We start from the raw sequence: 16,713 nt of genomic DNA on the forward strand, positions 1-16,713 counted from the left end.
TTATAGAAGCAGAAAATTATTTAAAATCTTCGGGTGAATGTGGCATTTGCATGCCATACAAGTTTTGAAAAAAAGCAGTTTTTGATTCCCATGGCAGGCTGCAAGGTTGTTATGACAGGTCACTGGAGTCAGACACAAATCTTTTTCTGTAGCAGGGTGCAGCCGTTAGGTTGTTGCTAGCGATCCCTTGGTGTCAGACATAGATCCTTGTCTGCAGCAGGCTGCAGTATTTTCCTCATTGTGAAAGGTACCGGAAGCCAGAAACAGATCTTTTCTGAAGCAGGGTGTAGTATCTTAGGCTGTTACTAGAGGCCGCTGGAGACAAACACAGATCCCTTTCTGTTGCACGCTGCAGTGCCTTAAGCCATCACTAGAGGGCCCTAGAGACAGGCTGACTTTTTGCAGTTGCAGGACACAGTCCCTCAGGTTATTATTGCAGGTCCCTGGACTAAGAAACAAGTTTTTTAGGAAGCAGGATTCCGTATCTTAGGATTTTACAAGAGGCCTCTTGGGTCAGACACAGAAGCTTCTCTTTAGCAAGGTCTAGCACCTTACAACACTACTAAAAGACTTTGGGGTCAGATACTAATACTCCTCTGTAGAAGGCTGTGTTACCTTAGGCCATTACTTGAGGTCTCTAGAGCCAATACCAGTTTTTGCTGTAGCAATGCGAAGTACCTTAGACTGTGACTAGAGGTTGCTGGATTCAGAGAAATGTTGTTGTTGAAGTGAGGCTGTAGGACTTTATGCAATTACTCGCGGTCCCACTGGTGTCCACCCCTGCCCCTTCAGTATCAGGATACCACAGAATTATGAGTAAAGCAGATGCCCTTAAATGTCTTTTGTTAAAAGTGGACCCAAAAATGGAGACAAAAAATGACTGTTTTGGCTTTCCGCAGGCCAGATGATGGAGAGTGCGCGACAGCAACATATATTTGCATATTCAGTTACATAGGTCTATTGATTTGTACTTGTTTTCTATGGCATAAATAAACATGCTGAAGCCGGGTTATGATGACAATAGGCATTATTAAGGCTCTGAGTGAATTCCTGTATGGTCTGGAAGTAAACAGTCTAAAAGCATTTTTTTAAATATGCTTATTACATTTTATCAGCACATCCCGTAAACTCAGGCATAATTTGAGAATAAACAATCCATCTAAAGTCGGTCAGATCAACCCTGTCACAATTTAAAATACAATAGCAGTGATATCAATCTTAATCTCTTGTGATGCCTTTCCAGCTCCAGCCTCCATCTACCGTAACTTCTTTACTTATTATTTTATACCCGAGGGCATAGCTTCAGGGATGGTGTTTGGGGTGTAACACCACCCTAAAAAAAAATTCTGTAGTAAATAGTTCGGTGCAAGGGCTTTCAGTCAGTTATTGTGAAGTTTCTGTCAGATTTCACCTAGGAGTTTTACATGCCCACACTGACAAAAACACAGGCACGCACACTCACTATAGTCGTTGGTTTGAGGCCTTAAAAATGGTGATTAATTTGAAAAATGTTGTGTTTTAAGTGCCCCTAATAATCAGCTCGCCTCAATCTTTCTACTGTCCTTTAAGCCCCCCTCATGTCCTGCTTCTCGTATAATGTGTTTTGACAAGTCACCCCAATGTGACTGTTGGGAAATCTGAAGCTCACCCCCCCCCCACCCAGGCAGGGTGCAGGCCAGGAAGACGGCAACCATTTGCTATGGCCTGCTTAGAATGGCCCGCCAAGTCCTCCCCCTCCTCCCCTTCCAAGCTAAAAAAGTACTGGTCCAATCACTTATACTTTCCAGAATGGACTATGTAATGCCCTATACCTGGGTGCCCCCACTACAGTAGTGGCCAAACTACAGTCTGTTCAAAACAGCGCAGCCAGACTTTTGACAGGAGCTTCCAATAGACAATCGGCAAAACCGGCACTCCACTCCCTTCACTGGCTCCCAATGCAGGAATTAATTAGATTCAAGGCCCTGTGGCTAGTGCAGAAATCCATGCAGGGGAATGGGCCTCCTATTAACTCGGCCATGATCCGTCCCTACAAGGCTAATAGGAAACTTCGGTCGGACGAGTTGCATCTGGCTGAGGTCCCTAGGATCCAGAAGGCCAGAAGTGGTGGACGGCTCTTCTCTTATAACGCGGCCAAACTATGGAACTCCCTGCAACTGTATCTTCACTTGGTTCCCAATCATCTTGCCTGTCTTCAACAACTGAAGACATTTCTGTTTCCTTAGTTCTCTCTGCCTCCCCAGTGTCAGACCTAGCGCTGGGATGCTCCCAGGTAGCCATGCGCTTTATAAATGCTTTTTTCATTTCATTTCACTTCACCCAATCTTATTGCCCAAGCTGTGCCCCTGTTTATACCTAGAACAGTTTCATCCAATATCACCAGCTTTTCTCCTCCCAAGCTGCCGTAGTTACAGTTTAGGCCTCTCATTTACATACTAATGATTGGATACAGGTAGAAGCGCACCTCCCCCCTTCCCATCTTATTGCTCTAATTTAATCTCTCCAGTTTGCCAAGTATACTCCTGCTCTGTTTTTGCTATCATGGTGGTCTAATATCAGCATCTCCGCCCACTCCACCAGGGGCCGTATTATAGAAAGTGCCCCAGGGGCGCAGTGGGCATGTGCGCTTGCTGTGCGCATCCCGTGGCACTTTGGTATTACAGAAGGGGCCGCAGATGCTTGTGCAGCTCTTTCTGTAATTTAGATAGGGCTGGCGCACATATAGTGCCAGCGCCATCACCAGAGGGTGTTCCATCATTTGCATGGGGGCGTGGCTCCATGCAAATGAGGGAATCTCTTTGACTCTGTGCCCGCGCCATATTACCGAAGCAAAGAAGCTGTCAGGAGGTGCACTGAGTGCAGCCCTCTTGAACGGGCAAAGAGGGTCCTATGGACTCCCCAGACATCCCCTTGCAGGCGGGTGCAGTCACTCACTGCACCCGCCTGCAAGGAGTTCTCTAATTCCCCTTAAAAGTGCATGTGTGTTGCAGCATGCACAGTGAAACACGGAGCAGCTGCTTCAAAGCCGCTCCGTATTTCACTTGAATGCGCTGCCAGCAGGGCAGAACGAGTTTGTGGCTGCCCTGGGGGCAGTGCATTCAATGTAATATGGCGCACTCCCCCTGTTTGAAAGGTGCACCCAGCGCTAACAAGAAACATGTGTTGCATTCCATAATACGGGCACTGGTTACCTCCGTTAGCCTATTGTCTTTTCGAATTAGCATAACATTCTTAGCTAATACCAGGCACTTGCATTTAAAAAGAGCACCATTCTTTAGTTACAACAGTCAGTTTTGTTTGCTGTTATAATGTAGAATGTGGTTGTTAGTAATGCAGCTGAGGGTGTGTTTGAAGTGCTGATGCAAGCCTTTCATCTCCAGGATAGAGGGCAAAAAGTTGATCGTGTTGTAGTTTTCAGCAGACCAGACTTGAGCTCCATTATTCTTGAAAGTGAAGGAAGGGGGGGAGCACACTGCCACACACCCCAGTGCCCAATTTGCCCCAATGTATCATGGTAAATGCAGTGCATGAGAACACTTACTTCATTAGAAGTCTTTAATGTTACGCCCTTTGCTGTGTAACTTTAGGCATATGTTTCTGGATTAATTCCTTCATCAGTAGAGAGCAACACACCATTTTGGGGGCGCTGGCAATGCTGTCCAAAGTCTTCTGAGGTCTCTGCACTGCTCACTGGGTGCAGGTGCATCAACACAAGCTTGTCCACTCTGACATTGGACAGCACTACTACTCAAGTAAGTGTTATCATGCACTGCATTTACCATGATGCATTGGGGCGAACGGAGTGCTGGGATGTGAGGCAGCGTGCTCCCACCCTCCTTCTGTTAATCTTGAAAGTGGTCATGAGTCACACGGATGTGACATGCAGGAAGCACAGTGAAGAAAAGGAGGAGAAGGGAAAGTGAAGAAGGTGGGAGTGAGAGAGAAAGTAAGAGAGCAGAAGTGAGAAGTGCAGGGAAAGTGAGAGCGCTGAAATGTGTCGGCCTACTACTTGTTTCTCATCTCCAAACAAGGATGCAATGTAACCTTCAAGAAATGCCATGGAATTGATATACAGCACATTCAAGCATTTGAAATCTATTAACTCTTTGCCGTAATGATATACATAGATACATCATGAAAGGCTGTCCACAGGGCGTCCTCGTGATCTACATATACGTCAATGGGGGAAGGGTGGCCGATATAAAATCAATTTACCCTCCCATACTGGGTACATAAATGCACGCACACACACACGCCCCACCCACTTCCACACAAGGACCTCAGTGAAAAGTTCGGACACCCAACAGTGCCTGGCTCCTTGCTGCGGCATAGACCAAATATACAACTGTGCGCCACCGAGGTTTCGAACGCTGTTTGGATGTTTTTGTTAGCCGCAATTAGCATCAGAAAAAAATTCTAAAATGGAAATTCTTTTCTGTTCTTCTGAACATCTTTCATCTTAGCTATAAATGTTTCATTCTCCTGCTCAAGCAGCCTCTGCATTATATCTTCCATTCATCCTGGAGGGCCGCATGCACACTTTGAATTTTGGCGCCATTCAAAAATATATTAACCAACTCTCTCTGAATGTGTGTCAGTGCTGTTTTATCACATGTACCATCTGTAGCTCATCTAGCAGACTGACACATTTTTTGTATCTTCTCCATTTGTGTCTTACTCAGCAGCTCTGGCTAAATCCTCTGCCTCCCCTGTTGTTTTAAGTGACATCTCTCTTTTTACCTCAACCCTTAGGGCCTCATTACAATGTCTTTGGGGCCGCCACCAACAAGCTGTCAGTGGTGGTCCCACCGACAGACAGCCCTTCCGACTGACTGCCGCATTATGATGCAGGCGATCGGACCGAAACCATCGGGGGGAAGACTGCCGGCAAGATCTATGATCCCATCGGGGCAGTGGTCGGAAACGTATCCCTTGAGTGGCGGCAGTGCTGAGGCAGATACAGCCATCGGGTTTACGATGTCCCTTTCCAACAGCCTTTTGATGGATTCTCTGCAAAGGGTGCAACCCAATACATACACCACATAATTTATCATCAATTTATTGTTAATAATACTGTGCTTAGGAAAGCGATCACTAAATAGTGAGGTTACAATTTTAAAATCTTGTATTGAATTAAAGTGGTCGCAAGAAACCAGGGTGGAATCTTGAACTGGTTACCTCTGTTGGAAACATCTGTATATGTACAGGGTTGGTCCAGTGCTTAATTTGAGACAGTGTTTGCAGTTGGGGCCCACAGATGCTCATTTTTGGGGACCGGAACTTATTTTTCCTTATCAGACTTTTGACTCCACAAAAGAGGGAAAAACACACAAGGGGGAAAGGAGGAACAGAAAGAAAAACAGTGGATTAAAGAGGCATGAGGTGGAATCCAGACTATTTTGCACCTCGACTTTCAATAGCGCAGTCCATGGGCTGTGGAGCAAAACTATAGGCCCCAGAACTTATTCTTCTACAAATTAAGCTCTGAGTTGCCCCTGTGCCAACGGCCGAATTAGCGGCCAGAATCCCAGGCTGTGCATGACCATCATTAAAGCTCCTCCCTTTATTTTTATTATTTACCTCAAGCGCTCTTCAGTTGCAGTTGTGCTTCTAGTAGTTAAGGCCTGTAATTGATCAGTGCAGGAATAGATTTTGAAATATTTTTGGTGATAAAATGATCGCGTAGAATGGATTTAATTCTCAAATAATCTTTTTATGATGTTAGGATGGACTTGGGGCAGGAGAACATGTTGATTCAAAGCCCCAACAAGATGAAATCTACTGATTAACATCTCAATGACACTGACAGCATCTCAATGACACTGGCCCTATAGTTAAGGTCACTAATTTGTCTTGTCCACAGGAGGATAATATAATTAGAGTAAAATGGAGTTATTGTAGAAAAATAGATTGCGCAACATGCATTAGGAAGCTAGCAACAAATAGAAGCAAAGGGGAAATTTCTGCCATCTAAGTGAAGACTGAGTGAACACTGAGCATGGATGGTGCTGACCACTGTTTTAAAAGAGAAAGAACACAGGGCTCCATTTACGAAGGACTTTTTCAGGTGGAATTCAGATTAATGCCTGGAAAAGCTGCTACTTCCTCACGTGCAAGTTACAACTGATCACAAACGTACAACTGTAATAGCAGAGGGAATGGAGAGCCAATCTGAGGCAGCGACGCTAGTCTACATGAAGCCGCGTCCACAAATGCACATAAGCAACGCGTGCATGTGGTAGCACCACAACCAACCAAACAGACAACTTGTAGACGATATAGTCATGCGATGCCTCTTCATGACACAGGGGACTTACGGCAAAATCCCTTTGCACATTAAAGAACACTTGACAAATTGAACAGGAATGCAGAAGGCTACCATGAGTGTGAGGCGCAAGGTTGTTATCTCCCCATACGCAGCGCCAACCACTTCCTGCAAGCCCGTCACAGCAACCCACTCAATGTTCAAACAGCTGGGAATTGCATCAAGCTGCTTAGAAGGCATCTGGTTCAGCTGTCTCCGCCATCTTTCCGCTACACAATTGGAAGGCACCAAAACAAAGAGGACTTAGGACTCTTTCTTGTGGGACCTTCTCTGTCTTAAATTCTTTTATGTGCTCTGGTGCTTTGTCCTCTTATGAATAACGGTTTTGGATAAAATAACTTGTCTCTGTATGCATAGCTATCACCCCATCCGAGCAGGAATCATCTGCCTTGCCATGACGTCAACCCTCCGTAGATGCTACTGTCTGTGCTATTCCTCATGCCAGCCAACACAACCCTGAAGAGGTGTTTTCCTGTCCTCCTCTTTCTGTCTTACACATCCACATAACCCCACAACCAGATCAGATGACTTCATACGCTAGAAATGAAAGGTGCACTCCATCAGGGTGAAAAAACATATAGGGCTTCGATTACGAGTCTGGTGGTCCATGGATCGCTGTTTCCTGATGGTGTTGCGCCGGTCAGGAGGCCGCAATATGCTTGGTGGGACCACTAAGCATATTACGAGTTTCCTTTTTGCTGGGGGTGTCATAGAGGTTCTTACTCCATGAACACCGTGGCAGGAAGGAAACAAAGGAGACTCTGCATGGCCCCCTGTGCCTCCTCCACATGTGGATGCACACAGGGGGGTACAACATCCAGTATTCCACCTGCTGCACCATTGTGGAAATCGCCGACTTGATGATGGCAATCAGGACTTTAGCTCTGGCCAAGATCACAGAAGCTTCATTGCAATTGGCTGGACAGTGCACGGGTTGCCATTTCCACTTTCTGTAGTTCTGATGTTGCTAATTCCAAAAAGCTTAGTAATCAACAAATTGGCTGTGTATCTGCGCCATAAGTGCTTGCTTGATCGATCTTACATCAAGCTGATTAAAACATGGACATAAATACTTCACTCTTAGAAGCACAAGGAAGTGAGAAATACAAATTGTGTGCTGCTGATTCCAATCGATAACCACACCCCCTTTGGCATTTACATGACATCTGGTTTTTCCATGACTGTTGTTGTGAGAGGTAACAGTAAAACCTCAGATGTGTGAATCTGGCTCGTGTAGTTTGTTTTCTGTTCATAAAAAGATATGATTGGGGTGAGGGCGAAGGATATGATGGTAACAGAAGCTACGCTCTAGATAATTTGCCCAAAGGCTTCAACATTTTTCATGTAAGAGCGCATCCTAGCCGCCAATTTTGCCTGTCCTTTGAAATTAGCTTATTCAATGTTGTTACCCCAAATTTCTTTGAGCTGTTATTCACTTAAGGTTTTACCCGGTTTGGCAATGCCATTGCTGTTCTGAATTGTTTAAATGATCTTCCAGTTCCTTCCAGGGCAGATATTTTAAGGACTCCACGGGTGCGTTTGTTAATTTGAAGCAAAATTTAATAAATCGTGGGACCGCATTGGGATTTATTCTCTGGGCGAGGTTATGCCCGTAATGGTACAAATATTTTTTCAGACCCTGCAGATGGTATGTCAGCGCCATTGTTCACTGTTACCTTCAGCTCTGTCATGCGCTGACTCCTTACAGTAGCGCCCTGTCTGATCTGCCCGTGTTTCCCCCATTAGAGGGCAAACTTCTTATAGGCGACCTGGGAGATTATAAATCCGTGAAGATCTATCAGGCGCTTATCCAACCACCCGGACTCATTTAGTGCCCCTCGGGCAGCATGGGAGGCTGCTGTGGGGACTCTTCAGAATGAGGATTGGACTGAGGTACTGGGGACGCCTTGCATGACTGCTATCGCAGCCAGAGTTTGGCTGATTCAGCTTAAATATTTTCACAGGCCTCGGGTTCCTGCCTGAATGCCCCTACAGATAAGCTGTGCCCTCACTGCCAGTCCACCTTGGGAGCGTAAACCCCCATACGAGCCCCCAATCCGCCCGCACAGATGTACCCACTATTGGGCATGGGGTTTGGGTGGGTCCAGGACAACATTGTAACATCTGGACTTCTGTTTCCTTGATGGGATTTGGGTTGGGGGTGGCGTGGGGAAAAGCGAGCAGGTATTTATTTTTCTTCTTGCCTTTTTTCTCTCTAACTCTATCGAACCATGTTTCTTATTACAACTTAAAAAATAAATGAACCCCGTTTTTTTAAAAAAGCATTAATAAATTGCAAATGTGCCAGAGTTGTTATGTTGACAATGCCAAACTCTAGTTCACAAGTTCCCTTTGGTGACCCGAACACAGACCTAATTGTGCAAAATACGTTTTTTGAGGTCTAAATGGAGCTTGGAACCCCAAGTAGAGGACCCGTATTATACTGCTGCGGCCAGCTTCGCTCTGAATACTTCTAGCACACAAGTACCACTTGGGCTATTCACGCTTCTGTTAATTTTTCATAGTTGGGTTTGCAGATAGCGGACACAAGTTTGAATCAATCCGAGCTGGTTTTTAAATTTTAAATTGGTATCTAACTATACTTGTAAAAAAAGATATGACCCTTTGGTAGATATCTTATGGTTTCTTCTACACCATATGTGCTTGGTCTTGTGGTGTCCAAATTTCATGATGTTTGTTTTGGGCAAACATAATATTAATGTGTTGCGTTGGTTGTATCCCTGCTGGCAGTTTAGGGCTCTGTGGAGGGCGATAGCAAAAGCAAAACCTGTGTCGTCTGCATACCATAGAAGTAGAAGATGTCTTGCCCCTAGATTTGTGGAAAGATTTTCTGCTTTTTCAAACGTGGTAAGAGGTCGGCTTTATATCGATTAGAAAGCACAGGCGCCAACAACAGACAGTCCTGTTTCAAGTCCAGTTGCTTGGAATTTTCTTGGCGATTGATGAGCCGTTAGCCAACTTTACCATGACCCATGTGTCAGTATATAGGAGGCGAATCGCTTTAAAGTGTTGTTCTGGAATATTCCAATTGTTTAACTTTCTCCACCGTGCTCCACGGTTGACTTTGTCAAAGGCTACACTATAATCCAGAAGAACTCATACAGAGATGAGATGTGACCGATCGCCTTGTAAGCTACCAGGTCAATGTTTGTTATATTGCCTAATGTCACAACCTTTTCTGAACCCAGTCTGGAATATTAGCAAAATGTTGATAGCGGAATCTTCCAGTTCTGCAACCAGCGCTCTAGCGAATGGCTTGACTTAAGTGTCTAGGTGAGCTATTGATGATAATACTGAGGATATTGATAGGTGGGCCCCTTTTTGTGAATGGGTGTAATATTGAACCCCACCAATTTTGCGGGGAAGTTTCCGTGGCTAAGATTCCTTTCAAAAGAATCAGTTGGGAGAGTCCCCCAGCTGTCTGGGTTGTGTTTGAAAACTGCTATGGGAACTCCATTCGACCCAGGTGCTCCGCTGCTTTTGAAGATGATACAATTTTTTCCTATGTCTGGGGATTTGTTCATTGGTCTTAACAAATGAGCAAGTGTGGCCTACTCACGGCTCGTTGGCTTTTACTATGTCCGATACTGAAAGTCAGCTGTGAGTAGGTATTAGGGTGCGGGCTTCAGCCATCAAGTGGGCCCTATTTTTGGTAGTTCCAGGGATTTGTTCATTGATCTTGGTAAGTATGCATGTCTACACGTGGCTCGTTAGGATATTCTAAGTTGTGAATTAGCCTCCAGAATTCCTTGCTGTCGCTAGTGCTAGCCCATTTACTGATATTGTCCCATCTCCTAGTCTCAGATGTTGTCTTTGCTTCCCCGCTTTTCACTCATGTTTTCGTTCTTTGATGGTTGATTTGATTGCTCCATGGCCATGTTTTTCGAGTTGTTTTATCTGTTGATTATAGCTTTTCTCAATGTTCACAGTTTGTCCTTATACCATGTGTGTTCTACTGGGTTCAGAGGCTGCCTCCTCATATCAGGGTTTTGCAATCTCCTATGAATTTTAGTGGGTAGAAAGTAGTCTACCAGTGAGGTAATGGTTCTTACCAAGGTTGTAATTATTTTTAGACCATCCTTTAGATGGGCCGTTGTAGTTAACAAATCTTCACCCCAAACCAGTCTTCGACTTTTAGTCAAATCGATTTCACCACCTGTACAAATGGCCCCATGGAGACCTTGCCTGACATCAACACCCCCCCCCCCCACCCACCCACCCCCCGCCACCAGGCCACCACCCTAGGTATGATAACACATGTAATTTTGGATAATACTGTCCTTTGATGTTCACAGTCTCCCCAGTCTGTATTAATGTTACCTGACATTCTACATATCCCTGAATTGTTTCCTGCTTACCCTGTGTCTGTTACTAATTGATACTCAATTTATCAAACTCATAAGGATAAAGGTTCATTGAACCCTACTCGAATTCAAATTTATAATTTGTATGTTGCTCACTTATGGCCTGTTTTAGAGTTTGGTGGATGAGGTACTCCATCACAAACATGACTGATAACCCATCAGCTATATCACAAGTGCGATAGGATATAATGCGCTTGTAATACAACAGACGGAGCATTCGTCAAGTTTTTGGACCAACTAACATGTCCGCCGAACTGTAAATTGGGTCCTTAGTGTGGCACTAGATTCTTAATCTTTTCTGATCCTCCTCCTGCTGTCTGAACATTGTATATCTGCATATTTCTTCTCCTTTCCCCTTTTCCGTTTCTGTTTTGACTTGGTCATTTATGTTCTAATGTGGTATAGTTCAAAATACTGTAAAACCTTTGTAGTAAGGAATGTATCCTCCTGTTATTAGGCATTTGTGCTTTGCATCTTACATGAGATCTAGTTTCACTTATTACTGCAGACATTGTCTGTGCTAAATGAGCTGTCTACTTTGAGGCTAATTCATGGGATGTGATTGTAGTGTACTGTCTCACCATTTCTGACTATTTATGATTTCCTACATTTCCCATGTTAATGATCATTTTCCTTTAAATTGTGCTAGCCAATAAACAAGTAAGACCATCATTCACTAGAAACATCTCTCTCTGTCTGTGTTTTCCATTGTCTTTACTGTCATTTTATTTGACATGATCCTTTTCATTTGTTTACTTTATGCCTCATTCAGTCAACCCTAGGAGAGAACAAAGACGAGAACACATTAACGGTAGGAACTCAACAAGTCTTTATATGTGTGCCTTTCTAGAGCTCTCTGAAATGAGTGCTGCAGCCTTTTACAAAATGGCAGCCGCCCTTTGTCCTCTTATGACTCCGCTACCATACTTGCTGCAGACGCAACAGGCTATGCAGCTGTGTGTTGCGTTCTGGCATCAGGAACTTATCAAGTTTCTTCACTGACCCTCACAGTTTATTTTGTATGTATAGACATGTCTTGTGATTGTTGTTTGTGTTAAATGTCCTTACAGTGCTTGTTGTAGGAATGATAAGTGAATATGTTGTATATTATTTTAGAAAATGACTGAACTGTTCCAATTGGAGATGGGACAAGACTGATTTGCATAAAGCTGGGTCCAAACTGAGGTGACAGGGCGTGCACAATTGTGATGGATTGGGATTCAGCCCTAAGTAATTACCAGTGGCTGAGATTAATCCAAGCATTCCATCATTCACTTTTTTGTATACTTTATTGTGTCACCCTAAGTGGGGTGGCCAGAGTGGTTCACGTGCACCCTATGCCACTGGAATTAAGCTGTACCTGGCTGATGAGCCCTAACTAGGGGGATAACAGTCCTAGGTTGCATGAATTCTGGTTCAGAAAGGACCTGACCTGGCAGTTCGGGAAAGACTGTTTCCACCAGAGCAGGGTCAAGATTGATTTGTGTCCAAAGTGAGGTGGCATGATGTGCAAAACACTGATGAACTGGGATGTAGCCGAGTGTAATTATCAGTGGTTGAGATTAATTCAAGTATCCCATCCATCACGTTTTTATATACTTTAGTGCATTCCGGCGGTGTGTAGGGGAGAAGCAACATTGATGGCGTGGGTGGGGGAAGCAAACAGAGACAGAGCAACATTGGGGGCTTGGAAGTGAACAAACAAGTGAGAACAAAATATGAAGTTAAAGCACACTCGAAATGGCTCAAAGGGAAGGGCGAAGTTGTATAAAAGTGAAAGGGTAATTAACAGAAGCTCGAAGGACAAAGTTGTGGAAAAGGAAATTTTTCAATGTTATGAAAGGAAATGTTCTGGGAGAAGTGGGAGAACATGGAGAACTTGGGAAATACATGAACTCTCATTCAGTTCTTTTAGAAAGTTACCCAAGAGCATACACTTGTGGAAGGATAAACGGAACCGATCAGAGAGATGGTAAACAGGCCATGCTCCACAGGAGGGACAAAGACTACATGGTAGGGCTAAAACAAAGGAAACTATTGACTAGAAAGCAAGAAAATAGGAGTAACAAAACAAAAAGCCAATGGAATGCAATGGGCAGAGTTTCTTTCCGTCAGCTATCAAAATGTGTCCAATAAGCTGGCAGGCTTTGACCTAAAAAGCAGCATTACTTTGACCAAATTGGCATCATGTGCCGTGAATGTGACTTGAAGCATTATAAGAGGGTTACAATGTCCTTTTATAGACCTTCCCTAAAAATACACAGTATCCAACCAAATGTTTTCATCTCCCCCATACCTTTGAAAACATGGCTGGTGCTCTATGTTCACCTTCAAATGATTGGTTTGACCAATATTAGTAAACCAAAGAGGAGTCATTGTGAATTTATCATCATGGAGTTAGTGTGAATAAGTACTTGTTTTGTTGAAGAGGAAAGGATGGGAACACTGATTAATATTGGAGGGAGGATGTGGCCTAAGGGCTAGAGTGGTCGACCTCAGAGCTGGGGAACCCGGTTTGAGTCTCGGCAGGGACAATCAACATCCTGTGACTGGGCAAAATCCCTTAATCTCCATTTGCTTGACAAAATTAATGTGTCCTGTCTGTAAAGCAACTGGTGCTGACAGAAAACGCTCTGATACCTTCAGGTCTAGTTTGTGCTATATTAAACTCTGAAGAAATAAGCATTAGGAATGCAATAGGTCTCACATTTTTTTGAGTTAGACCTATTGGTATAGCTCAACAGCTACCGGACAGAAATTGTTACTTTGCAGGTGCCAAACTGAGCATTGCTTGTGAAATGGCCTGAAAGCCTAAAACGATGTTGATAGCCTACAAGATAAAAAGGCAGACCAGGTTGACCAGGAGGAAAGGGGGATGTATTGGGATGACCAATGCAAGCAAAGAATGCGTGAAACCACCTGGGCGTGACCCAAGCACGCAAAGGCGGGAGAATCAGACCCAATGCACCAATAAAAAACCCTTGTTTCTAAATGGCACAACAACGAACAAAGGACAATTCATGGGCATGCCAAAAGCCGATAGAGGAGATAACAACAGGTCTTGCAGACAGTGCATGGGCGCTGCCTAGGCTCGACCTAAAAAAACATTATGAGGACCTGAAATAGGGCAAGGTGGTGTGTGAGAACCCCCGTGTGTATCGTAGATTCACTGTCATTACTAATAATGCAAGTAAGCTTTCACCAGAATAGGGAATCACAAACCATTGGGAATAAAGTAACTCGTGTGTTTTTTCATCAGTTCAAAGCTCTAAATCTCCAATGTCCTGGATAAAGAAATCTGCAGTTTGTGAAAAATATGTGGGTAACAGTCAGTGGCGGAACGAAACTTGAGGGCCCCCCTCTGCAAAATTCATGGAGGGGGCCCCCATGATCCAGACCAAGTCAGGAGCTTTCAGGTCAGGGGCCCCACGCCCGTGCAGAGTGCCGGGCATTGGGCTCCCTCTGGAGTTCAACCCCCTCCCTCCTGTCCACCTTCCCTACCCCCTGCACTGCAGGAGCTATTCTTACGCCACTAGAAACAGTACAGAAAGACATTTTCACACATTTTATTCCCATTTTTCAGGGGTGCAGTAGTAACACTCCAGTTTTTCTACCGGAAGTTTCGGTTATTTCTATGTCTGGTAATACCCATGCAGACCGTATTCCTGCATAACTTAGACTTGGGCCCTATGGGTTTGGTATATGGCAGAAGGCCCTCCAGTGTGGCTACGCCCATTTCTCCCCATGCATGTGCAAGCAGAGCTGGCCTTTGCTCAGAGAGAGCCATCAGCAAAACCAAGATAACCCCCCCCCCCCACACACACACACACACACTTTCCTTTAGACCTAAATCATTGAGAGATTGCTTGGGGAGCTCCAGAACCCCTCTGGAGGTTGCCGCCCTGTGCGAGGGCCCAGCTTGAGCATGCTAAAGGCCAGCCCTGTGCTCAGAAATGGCAAGTCTGGCATTAGTGTATCCGCTAATCATTGCTCAATATTTTAAACTTTTTGAGGATTAATCAGTGGAAACATTGCATTTGATGTCTATTACCAAAAAATCACTTAGTAGCAGAACGCTGCTGGAGACATCAGAATCCTTTTAAGCTATTAACAAGAGTGTGCGGTATTTCTGAAAATGTTTATAATAGCAAGGAAGAAAAGATGTACCATTTAACCTCATTACCGGGTATTTTTGCGTTCCGCATCATTACCGGACATGTGTCTCAACTGCACCATAATTTGAGCGACAAATGTCTGCTTATCCAAAATGTTTGCCAGAGTTAGCACCATGCCACAATGGGTAGAAACTGGATATTGGAGCCATTATAAAATGTTTACGATGTACACAGTACAGATTCCAGACAAAGACTCTGTCACATCTCACTGATTGTTAATTAGTATGACATTGAAAATGGCCTGTTGGGTGGTTACAGGGTTCTAAAAATATCTGCCTTTTTTAAATCAGTATACCTCTAAATAGGTTTTCTTACTTGTGGCAGTGCAGGGTACTTTCAGACAGATCCCAGGATAGCGTATGGCAGCAACCTATACTTATCTTATTTTAGGTTTTAGGAAACTAAAATAGACCAGACATTATGTGCAGGCACCCACACTCTGCCATATAATTTAGCTATTATTGTCTCCTGAATGCCAAGTTCAGTTTTTCAGCTTTTTCAGAATTACATTATTAACCAAAAGCAACCAAATATATCAAGCTGAAGACTGTTGCATTGTCAAACAGGCAAGTGCACCACATATTTTGATTGGATAGACTTGAAGGTACATTGTGTTACTTGGCATTATTTAGCACACTTACTTGCGAAAGAAGGTGGCTAAAATGATGTGCGCTACATCTGGTTGCGGTGTTAAGTTGGGTGTTTTTTCACTGCATTTGTTAATTTGAAAACTTTAGTACCTCAGAATTTTAAAAGTATGTTATAGTATCATTCCATATGACCATCAGTAGAAAAACTTGGAGGTGCATGCATGTGATACATGAGTTTTATCTGCTCCATGATATTCATCCTCTTGCTATAGGAGGAAAGTTCCATAAAGGGCAAGCAGGCTTCCCTGCCAGGAACTAAACCCCAATAGTATTGGGGTCACTGTAATGCCAGCACCACTAGTGAAGGAGAAAAGGTTTGTTCCCAAAAATTCAAAACAGAGCTGAAGACTTCTTTACCTACAATTGTTAGATTAGGTAAGCAGGAATTCTTTAGTGCATCAAGCATGAAAGTCTTATTTTATCAGGCCTTTCTCTCTTTGGAACTGGTCAGCAGTGCCTTATAAAATGTAACACCAATCAGCTACTGTCAATGCCCCTCAAAGAAGAGGACTGAAATTCCTCTGCTTCATTCTCCCTGAGTTTTCTGCTGTTTAACTGTTAGAAATTGGGTTCCTGGTTGATTGGCGTGTGAGCCCTGGTCAAGTAGCAACCACAATCCTGTCAGGGTAAGACACAAGCACACCCCAAATTAACCTGTGCTCAACCCCCTGGTAGCTTGGCAGAGAGCAGTCAGGCTTAACTTAGAGGCAATGTGTAAAGTATTGAGCAACACTTCAAACAGTAAAACAGTGAAAACAGCACACAAAAAAGGATCCTACACCAATTAAGAAGAATAGAGCAAAATGTAATAAATAAAACAAGGCCAAAACGACACAAAATCCAATCAGTAGAACCAGAGTTATGAATTTTTAAAGAATAAACTGCAATATAGCACCTAAAAGCATAATGCGCCAACGGCGGCTATCTGGTTGCACTGAACTGGGTCAAAATCAAAAGTTTAAATTGACCGCGATAGAGCGCGGGTCGGATACAGTTCCAAATTAGTCCTTCTGCAGGTTTACCTTCTCAAGTTTTAGGCCAAGAGCACAAAACGTTATGTCTTCCCATTTGGAAATTACATTTATAAAATGTTATAAGGCAACTCCAATGTTATTCTATGAGGGAGGTAGGCCTTGCAGTAGTGAAAAACAAATTTAAGAGTTTTTCACTACCAGGAC

The 16,713-nt window shown here is 43.8% G+C and overlaps 1 protein-coding gene across 8 annotated transcripts in view; it reads left to right on the top strand.

Annotated features, from left to right (window-relative positions):
* The window catches only part of SLC24A2 (solute carrier family 24 member 2), a 790,353-nt gene that overhangs the window by 405,744 nt on the left and 367,896 nt on the right, over positions 1–16,713 (top strand). For 6 of the 8 annotated variants that reach the window (XM_085634455.1, XM_085634470.1, XM_085634443.1 and 3 more), the window contains exon 5: positions 11,483–11,521. The exons of the other annotated variants lie outside the window; for them this stretch is intronic. In XM_085634455.1, coding sequence (XP_085490581.1) covers positions 11,483–11,521 — 39 coding nt within the window. The remainder of the gene's footprint in view (positions 1–11,482; positions 11,522–16,713) is intronic. 8 annotated transcript variants of the gene reach the window in all.

Source organism: Triturus cristatus, chromosome 2_1, assembly GCF_964204655.1.
Source record: "Triturus cristatus chromosome 2_1, aTriCri1.1, whole genome shotgun sequence".
Taxonomy (NCBI): Eukaryota; Metazoa; Chordata; class Amphibia; order Caudata; family Salamandridae; genus Triturus; species Triturus cristatus.